This window comes from Elgaria multicarinata, chromosome 11 (assembly GCF_023053635.1).
Source record: "Elgaria multicarinata webbii isolate HBS135686 ecotype San Diego chromosome 11, rElgMul1.1.pri, whole genome shotgun sequence".
In the NCBI taxonomy this organism is placed as follows: Eukaryota; Metazoa; Chordata; class Lepidosauria; order Squamata; family Anguidae; genus Elgaria; species Elgaria multicarinata.
Window position 1 is genome coordinate 23,264,276 of NC_086181.1, and position 12,007 is coordinate 23,276,282.

Sequence of the window (12,007 nt, forward strand, 5' to 3'; positions counted from 1 at the left end):
GAGGCTAAGAAGTGGAAGAAAGAAAAAGGCTAGGCACAGGAAAGAGAGAGAAACCATGAGGGGAAGGGTTGCAGGGAGAGAAATAGTGAGGTTAGAAACTGGGAGGGGAGAAAGAGAGAGAGAGGGACTGAAGAGGAAAGGTCTGTGTGGATGAAAAAAGGGAGAGCATTAGTGTGTGGCTGGGGAAGAGAGGAAGACTGGAGCCTCATCTACACCAAGCAGGAGTTTCCACTATGAAAGCAGTATATAAAAGGCAGGAGCCACACTGCTGCTTTATAGCGGTATTGAAGTGCACTGACAACTGTTGGGGCCCACTGACACATACCATATACTGCTTTCATACCGCTATATCCTGCTTGGTGTGGCTCCTGCCTTTTATATACCAATTTCATAGTGCAATATCCTGCATGGTGTATATGAGCCCTGGGTTGATAGGGAAAATTGGGAGAGAGGGAAGTATGTATCTGCAAGTGATTGTATCTATTAAGTGTGTTTGTGCGTAAAGTTTGTGTGTATATGGGCATCCTGGGGAGGGGCTTAAAGTCAAAACTGTTGTAGCTCCACTCACTCTGAGCTTTGCCCCCACTCGCCACTGGCATGTGAACCCTGACATGATTCCATAGAGGTAACGCAGCCCTTGGGCTGAAAATGGTTCCCTGCCTCTGCTTTACATCAAGATATCTGTCAACAGCACACACATATCTAAAGATGGATGAACTCACCGGGGTCCAGGAGTGGAAATGGCTAATCTTGAGGAAAAAGCTATTTACAGGAGTCATTGCATGCAATATTAGATTTGCGCAATTATAGAAGGACAGTATTTATGGACAGCAGGGAGAAGTGGGCAGTTTGCAGGAGAAGTGAGGGGCTGCGTGGCACCTGCAGACCGCACAGCACTCACCAAGCACATGAGTGCCCCAAGGCTCAACTAGCCATGTGCCTGCAACATCCCTACAACATGTCACAGGTCCACTGTCCTCCCGGAGGCTGCAGCTAGGAAATTGCTGCCACTACAAAATGGTTCTTTTCAAATATATGAGCACAACCTGCGGTGTACTAGTTGCTTTCATGGTGTAACAGAACTCAGCCCTTGATACAGAATTTTCTGGAAGAAGCACACAAATCAGGCCACAAAATCAAATCAAACCAAATTTATTTGAACACTGATATTACTTAAAGGTTTATACAGACTGTCACTTAACATTTAATTAGCTGAAGACGGCAGGGCCCTTCTGTAGCTCCTGGGGTCTGTGGGGCAGGACTACTTCTTCCTTGGCGACCTATACAGTAACTGTTTAATGTAATCAATCTGAATAATGTCATAACACACTTTAGGAAGCATCCCTCACAGAATCTGCTGCAGAGCAACTTCAAAGTGCAGCAGTAATACTTAATTGTTCAGCTTAGCATGCATAAATTTGTCAGATAGAATCATGCATCCGATAGAAATGAAAAATGGTTTTCAGGACGGTGGTGGCTAGCCAGCATTTTGAAATTGCTTGGGATTATTGAGGCTAGGCAGCTGGAGATCAAACTTCTTCCTAGGAAGCAAACATAACTATATCATGCAGGCTGCATATGAGACAATGAAGAAAATCTGAAGGCTGTTGATAAACTATCCCCATGTGATTCATTTGGGATGTCTAGTAGGGATGTGCTCCGCTTCTAATCGGACCGGAGAAGCAGTAGCAGAGCGGGGGGCTTCGCCTGCCCGTAAGGCGGAGGCGAAGAGGATTGGGGGGCCAGCGGAGCGTGGCGAAGAGGATCGAGGTGAAGGCGGATCCTTCGCCTCGATCCGGAGCTCCGCCGGAAAGGTAAGTGGGGTTTACCGGGCCCTGCCGCTGTCGCTGTCGCCCATGCGGCGACAGCAGCAGGGCCCGGTAACGCCCCCCGCCCTCCTCTCCCTTACCTGTCTCCGTCCGCGGTCCGTCAGCGTCTCCAATTGAGCCCGTGGTTCCAGCAGGAAGTCTGGGCCGCACTTGCAGCCCAGACTTCCTGGTGGAACCACGGGCTCAATTGAAGACGGTAATGGACCGCGGACGGAGGCAGGTAAGGCCCCCCTCCCCCTTGGTCCGTTACCGGGCTTCTGCCGCCGTCGCCGCATGGGCGGCGATGGCGGCAGGGCCTGGTAACCCCCCCCGCCCTCCTTTCCCTTACCTGCCTCCGTCCACGGTCTGTCAGCGTCTCCAATTGAGCCCGTGGTTCCAGCAGGAAGTCTGGGCCACACTTGCGGCCCAGACTTCCTGGTGGAACCGCGGGCTCAATTGAAGACGGCGATGGACTGCGGACGGAGGCAGGTAAGGCCCCCTCCCCCTTGGTCCCTTACCGGGCTCTGCTGCCGTCGCCGCATGGGCGGCGATAGCGGCAGGGCCCGGTAACCCCCCCCCCCCGCCCTCCTCTCCCTTACCTGCCTCGGTCCGCGGTCCGTCAGCGTCTCCAATTGAGCCCGTGGTTCCAGCAGGAAGTCTGGGCCGCACTTGCGGCCCAGACTTCCTGGTGGAACCACGGGCTCAATTCAAGACGGCGATGGACCACGGACGGAGGCAGGTAAGGCCCCCCTCCTCCTTACCGGGCTCTGCCGCCGTCGCCGCATGTGCGGCGATGGCGGCAGGGCCCGGTAACCCCCCCTTGGGAGGGGACCAGAGCTCCGATCCGGATCCGGAGCTCCGAGCGGAGCGGAGTGGGCACAGGCGGAGTGGGGGCGGGGCGGAGCGGGCCGATCCGAAAATGGCGGATCTTAAAGTGAAGCGGAGTGGGGGGTCCGTGCACACCCCTAATGTCTAGAGATATTTAGGACAGGACAGAGTAGAGAGTAAGCCACCTGGTGTCTTCCATCTGTTTTAGGCTACCATTGGTTGTTGGCTGGGATTTCTGTGAGTTGCAGTCCAAAACATCTGTCAGGCACCAGGTTATGACCCCTGATAGTCAATGTCAGTATGCTGTCATGTCATATTAATGAATGTGCAGAATTGAGTCATTTCACCCACATTTCATCATGCTCTAATTTAGGGATGTGCAAGTCAGCCTAGCATGAGCCCCTCGAGGTTCTCCAAATTCCATCACAAAGTTTGTTCTGTCTCATGTCCATATCACATTGCAACCTTCAGGGTTTTTTTTCTTTTTAAATGAAAACTCATGTATATTTTCATGCACTGTTTCCCAAAAGTATGCATGAATTATGCACGTTTTTGAAATGTACACACATTCTTCTCATACGTTTTTCATTCTTTCATGCACTTTTTTGTAAATGTATGCATGTTGTTGAACTCATTTTTTTTTGGGGGGGGGGGGGAGTCCATGAATAATCCTGCAGCCATTACCGCGTCAGGGAATCGCACACTTTCCGGAAGCCTTGGGTGTGTGCCTTCCTTCACTCTCCCCTGTGCCAATTGGACCGGAAAGAGCCTCTTAACGCTTTGTGTTAAGAGGTCCTTTCAGCTCCAGTGGGTGAGAGAGGCATGGGAAAGTGTGCTTTCTGTGCCTCTGGAAAGTGTCCAGATTCCCCTGGCCATGGTAATGGTGTGGTGCCAAAGAGAAGGAAAAGAGCACTACCAAACCAATGAAAAAATGAGAGCCAAGCTCTGGTGCTATGAAACAATCTTTTTCTTTAATCTTTAACAATTTCTTCAATCTGCTCTACACGTTTCGGAAATGCATCCTTCATCAGGAGCTACATGAAAACCAAGTATAACTACAAATTAGACAAGCAACAACGTAAAGATAAAATGTAAAACAACTATCCTAATCTTCAGCAGCCTTGATGTTTTTCCTACATAGATCTTATTGCAGAGACAGGGGCCTTAGCTAGACCTAAGGATTATCCCAGGCAAATGGAGGGGTCATCCCTGCTTGCTCCCGGGATCCTCTGTGTGTCATTTGGATGCACAGGGATGATCCCGGGACAATCCCGGGATATAGGCCTGGTCTAGCCATGGCCAGGGTTAGGTAGGGTGACCATATGAAAAGGAGGACAGGGCTCCTGTATCTTTAACAGTTGTATAGAAAAGGGAATTTCAGCAGGTGTCATTTGTATACAGTATATGGAGAACCCGGTGAAATTCCCTCTTCATAACCACAGTTAAAGCTGCAGGAGCTATACTAGAGTGACTAGATTTAAAAGAGGGCAGGGCTGCTGCAGCTTTAACTGTTCTGATGAAGAAGAAATTTCACCAGGTTCTTCATATATACAAATGACACCTGCTGAAATGTCCTTTTCAATACAACTGTTAAAGATACAGGGTGACCTTTATAGGGTGACCTTTTGATATGGTCACCCTATAAAAGAGACCTGTTCTGGATTCTTTTCTTTAAAAGCCTGGAACCCAGGGGATTGAACGATTCTCTGGATTTGACCTCATATAAACAATAAAAGAATCTAAAATAAACTTTCAGTGTTGGGAGCAGTAGATAAATAGAGTCTTCTAAAAAAAAACACCCAAAAAACTTATAGTAAAGCATAGTGAAAATAATATGAAACAACATTTCAAATGATAATGATGCATGGTTACAGATAAGTGTTGACAGGATCAACGAGAGATAAGACAATTAAGGCTGCCGGCCATTTATGAATTAACTTAAATGGCTCTAAACCGATCTTGGCTTCCGAATAGAAGGACAGTTTTGAGATACTACAGAGCTTGGTGGGGATGCCCAACAAGCCGAGGACTGCCTTCTTTTGCATTTAGGTTTTATTGTCTTAATATTGCGCTAATGGTTGTGAAATCACAGTAAAGTGTGTTTTTACTCAGGTTAGTTCATTCATTGTGTTTCCGGGTGAATGAGTAAATGTTTAGTTACAGTGTTTGATGTTAGCAAAGGTTTTTTTTAAAAAAGGTTACTCATTATCAGATATGGGTGTTGTTTAATGTTTAATCTTAAGCTGTTTAATATTTTATATTTAAGTTGTTGCTTGTCTAATTTGTAGTTATATTTGGTTTTCACGTAGCTCCTGATGAAGGAGGTATTTATGAAATGTGTAGAGCAGATCGAAGAAATCATTAAAGATAAAAGGAAAAGATTGATTCACGGTAATGGTGTAACTAGAGTTATCTGCACACTTTCCGGAGCCCTGGCAAGCATGCTTTCCCACTCCCCATCACACACCCATCGGATCCTGAAAGGGCCTGTTAACACTTTTGTTTAGAGTCCCTTTCAGGCGTGGATATGTGCAGGGGGCGGAAACGCTTTAGGCCTTTAAGACCCCCATCAGCGGGGTGGGGAGGCCATTAGCAGGGCAAGGAGGATGATATAATTTCCCCAAGACTGACATGACCAGCACCCCAAGGAAACATGGGGTGAAACTCCACTGGATGAGTCCACTGGGACCAGAGAAGACAGAGTGCAGGGCATTCAGCAAACTCGCAGGCTCCAACATATTTTTGACCCACCCTTACTCCATGTCAAAGTGTTTGTTTAATCCATTTTGAAAATATGTTTTAACATATGTGTTGCCTCACTTGTATTTTATTATTAATATTACAGCCCCCTGAAGAAGGCCTCAGAATAAGAACCAGGTCGAAATGCACTGGGCTTCTTGTGAATACACTATTTTGTATCCTGAGAATGTGTTTCTCTCCTTTGTGACCCACGGATAACATTGCAAACTCAAAAATATACGATCTTCAACCCCAAATTGTGTTTGAATCTACATTCAGGTCCAGGAGATGCGCAAAGTCGAACAACTTCCTCATGCATCCCTACCCAAATTGTGGTGATAAACTTAAGGAACATTTCCAAATGGAGAGGAAACTGTCAAAGCTTTCATTATTTGTAATGGCAGAATGGTCAGACAAAAACATGTTACAGTCTGAGCATTTATATATATTGAACATTTGCTCATGTGTGCATATGTGTGGCTTGCACATTTAAGTGTGGCCACTTCAGCACTGTATTTGCATTTAAGTACTAAGTTCAATTGAGATTTTATGAATGCACTATACCCACACCGACCTTAGGATCCAAACAGTTTGATGAGCTGTTTTGAAAATTTAAGTATAAGCACTGACCTCATGGAACTCAAGAATACGGTGAGCTTTCAATTTCTACTTAATGTTCACATAGCTGTAGTCTGGATGTATCATTTCTTTGGCTTCCTGGACCTTGAGATGAATCAAATACCAAATAAAATTGATCACATGAAGCTTTTCTCCTCTTAGCTATGCTTCATGAGCACCATGAGAGTTAAGATGCCACTGCCATTATCAAAGAGACAGAAGCACCTGTGCTTACAGATTCAGAGTGCAATCCTATGCCTGATCAATTCAGATTTTATGAATGCAACACACCCACACTCAGGATCCCAACAGTTTGATGAGCTGTTTTGCAAATTTAAATATATATGCTGACCTCATGAAATTCTACAGTATGATGAGCTTCCTGTTTCTTCTTAACGGTCACAGAGCTGTAGACTGGAAATATCATCGCTTGGGTTTCCTGCACCTTGAAATGAATCAAATGCTGAATAAAATTGATCACATGAAGCTTTCCTTTTCTTAGATATGCTTCATGAGCATCATGAGAGTTAGGATGCCGCCACCATTATCAAACAGACAGAATTACCTGTGCTTGCAGATTCAGAGTGCAATCCTATGCATATTTGTGTGGAAGGAGCTCCCACTGTGTCCAGTGGGGCTTACTCCCAGCTAACTGTGAATAAATGTGCAGCCTAACTGAAATAAGAACCCTGGGTTAAAACAAGATTCACTGCTTCAGTGTATAACAATAAATCACAATCTGATAAAAAGAACAACACAAGAAATCATTGGTTGTAACTAGGGATGTGCAGATTCCCCCCCCCCCAATTTTGCTGTCATTGTTCCAGCATTCCGATATCACTTCAGCTCAACTCCATTTGTCTTCCAGTAGGAAATCCAGATTTGCAAATGTTGATCATGGATTATGCGCATAGACCCTCTAAATGTCATTAAAAAGCAAAAACAAGCAAAGCATAAACAAAACAATACCTTTTTTCTTAAAGAAAAGATTTATAAAGTGTGTTTAAACGTCCTTGCATAGATGCAATTGTGATTACTATGGGACAATTTACTTATTTTTTTTAAAGTATTTAAAATCCCAGGTGTCATCTATTAAAGAAAAATGGATAATAACAAAGGATGAAGGTGCTGCAGGTCTCAGGCGCCTTCTCTCTCTCTCTCTCTCTCTCAACTTTTTTTTTAATCAGACAAATTGGAAACAATAGCATTTGACTTTATCCTTATGTGTACATTCCAAAATACAAAGGCAGAAGACCCACAGATTCTGATATGGATGAGTTCCACACTTGCAACACATCCAATAAAGGAGAAACTCAAAATCTGCTTTGAATGTGGGAGAGGCAGATTTTGGCCTGATCCACACTTTGTGTCAAATCATTACAGATGTGGAATAAAAGCAAGAGATAACTCTATGAAAGCGGTATATGGAATGTGGATTGTGCCCCCTTCTGATGAAGCATTTGAAAGCACCCCTAACCTCTAACTCCCAATATAGCACTACCCATCCACCACACGCTGTCAGGCTATAACATTCTATGCCATACTGCAGAAAGATGCTGCGACGTTACACCAATACTAGGCCCGCCACATAAACCCTCCTCAGGCCAAGCACCACCACTTGAAAAACTGAAGGAGAGTTAAATAAAACCTTTCCCCTAGCTTTGAGGGAAAGGTTATATATAGGATCTGTTTTCTAATGTACTGTGGGTATATTCTGGTCTGGGTGCTTGATAACTGTGAGGCAGGTAAATAATGACAAGCTGACATGTGTTAATTGGTAGCTAACAAAATAATAATAAATTTATTGTAAATGTTAAAAGTTTCAAATGAAAATATAATGCTTCCAATCCCGCCTAATCCAAACCTCCCACACACCAACCACCTCTCTCTCCACGCCAATCCTAAATCCCTAGCAATTATCTCCCCTCACTCCACAAACAATTCCAATCTCCACTCCCAACAACAACTACCAACCCAACATTAGGGTGACCAACTGTCAGGATTTCCCCAGATTTGTCCTGGTTTTTGTTCTTTCCATGGTGTCAGGGGGGATTTTCTATAATTTTCAATAATGTCCTGGAATGACACACCTTCCTCTTTAAGGCTGCCATTAGCATGGCAGGAGGGAGTGACATGCTTGCTTGAGGCACATCATTCCCCCATCCCGAGCTCCAATTGAGGTCTTAAAGGGGAAAGTGGGTCATTCGTGGACATTATAGAAAAGGCCCCAATTGGAGTGGATGGTGGTGGTGCAGAATGAAATCCTTTCCCCTCCTCCACTCCAATCGGGTTCTTTAAGGTGGCGGGGGAATAACATACTTTCTGCAGGACTCAGAAATCTGCTTCCCCACACACACACTAGGTGTCCTCTTTTTTGGTTTCTCAAATATGGTCACCCTACCCAACATACTATCACTCCCTCAGTCACTCCTTCCCCCACCCTATCTATTACATCACAAACCACACCCACTCAGTTCTAACATTCCATACTCACCAGACATACTAATCTAGATGTATACCAGATACTCAATTGTGGGGTAATGCCACAGATACCTATAAGGCAAATTCCTCAACATGACTAATAACTGAGTCAAGAGATTAACTGTTACACACACACACACAAACACACACTATGAAAAATTCCAAGATCACTGGAAAGTGTAAGAAAAACCTTCCTTCTGGACCTCAAATATGTTGATTGGGCAGCACGAACAAAAACCTTCCACCAAATCATCCCAAACAATATCTAATTGGTTACATCTTCTCACTATTAAAGGACAACATCAGTTTTCACATCATGCCTCTGTATGATGATGAGAATCCTTCTTTTATATTTTACATTTTTAGATCTTATTATTTTGATCCATTTTTAGGAGCCAAACTAGAAACATGGCTGTTTGAGGCAGCCATGGTTGTTATCAACATGTCTACCTCATCCATATATATGACAGGGGTAGGTGTGTGTCTAATTGTTACCAAAACAAATAATCCCCCCAAAAGGTGTTTGTGGGTAAGAGGAGCTAAACCCCACTTGGCTTGCCTAATCTTCCCACTTTCTGTGTCTGCAGACTTTTTCTCCTATCCCACCTCCAATACCAGTAGTGAAGGCCAATATAGACCAAAATATTAATGGAATGTGGACCATGAGGATCAAGAGGTACTGAAATAGCATGCTTATGCAATCCTCTAAACCAGAACATTTAGAGTTCAGGACAATAACAGCTTAGTTACTATAAATTCAATATAAGAATACTGATGAATAAAAATCAATGGATTATAACTCATTTTTAAGAAGAAGAAAAAAGAAGTAACTCACTGCATCTACACAGTGCTGCACAGACTTACCTGACAGTAAGTTCCATTGAATTCAACTGGACTTACTTCCGAATAGAAACGCATGGAATTATCCTCATCTAGTGGATCAACTGATGGGTCCCCTGAGGTGGGGATATAAAAAGACTGTTAGCATTAATAGTTTTGATGAGAATTTAGGCTGCTCGGTTAAAATCAATAGGCACAATTTTGGATGAAAGAGTCTGTTAATAATAATAATGATGATGATGATCAAGGGGCTGGACTATCTCCATTATGAGGGAAGGTTATTCAGTGCATAAACTATGGAATTCACCACCACCAATTTGGATTGGATAAATTCCTGGAGGAGAAAGCTATCGATGGCTACTAGTCCTGATGGCTAAGTGTTACTTCTGGTATCAGAGGCAGTAAGCTATCAATAGCTACTAATCCTGATGGCTATGTGCTACCTCTGGTATTAGTGGCAGTAAACCTATATACACCAGTTGCTGGGGAACTTGAGTGGGAGGGTGCAGTTGCACCATGACCTGCTTGTGGGTCCATGGTTGACAGCTGGCTGGCCACTGTGTGAACAGATGGACACTTGGCCTGATCCAGCATGGCAGCAACAACAACAACATTTCTATACTGCCTTTCTGAGATCAACAAAAGGGTTTTTTATATTTAAAAAAATCAAAACAAAACAGACATCTTCATATAAAAAACCTAGTAAATGTTTAAAAACTAATATTGAAACCAATAAAATCTAAAAGTTAACTCATTAAAAAGCGTTCTGAATGCAGAAAGTTTACCTCCCCCTTCATCTGTTGTTTTTCTAATGTCAATTTTTTTAGATTGTGAGCCCTTTGGGGCAAAGATCCTTTTGTTCTTTATCAAATGCCATGCTCATTGATGGTGCCACATAAATAAACACTCTTTTTCATTTGCCTCCTTTTTTATCCATCTCATGTCTAACTCTACAGCCAGAATTATGTACATAATTTTGTAGCCAGTAGCAGAACGACATTAATGTGTGACTAGGGATGTATGAGAAATTTGTTTCAGTTTGCTTTTGACCAGAATTTACCCAGTTTTCATCTCCACAAAATCTCTCAAGATTCTGAGGGTGCATGAAGAGCAAACTCACAAAAAACCAGTAGATTTGCAAGCCAGATCAAACGAGAAACTGAGGGCTCATCTACACCAAGCAGGATATTGCACTATGAAAGTGGTATATAAAAGGCAGGAGCCACACTACTGCTTTATAGTGGTACTGAAGTGCACTGACAACTGTTGGGGCCCTTAAGACACATACCATATACTGCTTTCATAGTGCTATATCTTGCTTGATGTGGCTCCTGCCTTTTATATACTGCTTTCACACCACTTTCATAGTGCAATATCCTGCACGGTGTAAATCATAGAATAGCAGAGATGGAAGGGGCCTACAAGGCCATCGAGTCCAACCCCCAGCTCAATGCAGGAATCCACCCTAAAGCATCCCTGACAGATGCTTGTCCAGCTGCCTCTTGATGGCCTCTAGTGTGGGAGAGCCCACAACCTCCCTAGGTAACTCATTCCATTGTCGCACTGCTCTAACAGTCAGGAAGTTTTTCCTGATGTCCAGCTGGAATCTGGCTTCCTTTAACTTGAGCCCGTTATTCTGTGTCCTGCACTGTGGGAGGATTGAGAAGAGATCCTGGCCCTCCTCTGTGTGACAACCTTTTAAGGATTTGAAGAGTGCTCTCATCTCTCCCCTCAATCTTCTCTTCTCCAGGCTAAACATGCCCAGTTCTTTCAGTCTCTCTTCATAGGGCTTTGTTTCCAGACCCCTGATCATCCTGGTTGCCCTCCTCTGAACACGCTCCAGCTTGTCTGCGTCCTTCTTGAATTGTGGAGCCCAGAACTGGACGCAATACTCTAGATGAGGCCTAACCAGGGCCGAATAGAGAGGAACCAGTACCTCACGTGATTTGGAAGCTATACTTCTATTAATGCAGCCCAAAATAGCATTTGCCTTTCTTGCAGCCATATCGCACTGTTGGCTCATATTCAGCTTGCGATCTACAACAATTCCAAGATCCTTCTCGTTTGTAGTATTGCTGAGCCCTGATCTTCTCAGTATTGCTTGTAGTGTCCCTGATGGTGGTGGTGGTGCTTACATGCACTGCATCTTGCTTCATAGAGCCTCCTGGAAATGTTTATTATGAACCTGGTGAAATTCCCTTTTCATCACAATTAAAGTGCAGGAGCTATACTAGAGTGACCAGATTTAAAAGAGGGCAGGGCACCTGCAGCTTTAACTGGTGTGATGAAGAGGAAATTTCACAAGGTTCTCCATATATACAAATGACACCTGCTGACATTCCCTTTTCTATGCAACTGTTAAAGATACAGGAGCCCTGTCCTCCTTTTCATAGGGTCACCCTAGAATAGTGTTACACATAATAGTAGTCAAGCAAATGAGCTTGAGAGAAAATATATAAAATATACTTACTTGACTGATTTTCAGCTTCTGTATCTGAGGTGGGCATGCCATGCTCTCTGAAAAGTGAAGTTGAGATGAATAAAGCTGGAACTTAAATGAAAGCTGAGGGGGAAGTTCCCAAATTCCTACATTTCAAATGTTCATGTAAACATTTGCATCACAACCTATTACACAGATGTCAAGCAATGGCTGGTGTTCCATTTTCCTGTTCATCGTAACATTTCAGAAGGCA

General features: G+C 43.9%; 1 protein-coding gene across 1 annotated transcript in view; it reads right to left on the reverse strand.

Annotated features, from left to right (window-relative positions):
- Positions 1–1,418: 1,418 nt before the first annotated feature.
- Positions 1,419–12,007, reverse strand: part of LOC134406265 (uncharacterized) — a 28,594-nt gene continuing 18,005 nt past the window's right edge. Inside the window, exons 8-12 of the mRNA XM_063137606.1 lie at positions 11,785–11,831; positions 9,339–9,430; positions 6,346–6,438; positions 6,006–6,098; positions 1,419–1,541 (exon numbers count right to left, since the gene is read on the reverse strand). Of these exons, the coding sequence (XP_062993676.1) occupies positions 6,042–6,098; positions 6,346–6,438; positions 9,339–9,430; positions 11,785–11,831 (289 nt within the window). The 3' untranslated portion in view covers positions 1,419–1,541; positions 6,006–6,041. The remainder of the gene's footprint in view (positions 1,542–6,005; positions 6,099–6,345; positions 6,439–9,338; positions 9,431–11,784; positions 11,832–12,007) is intronic.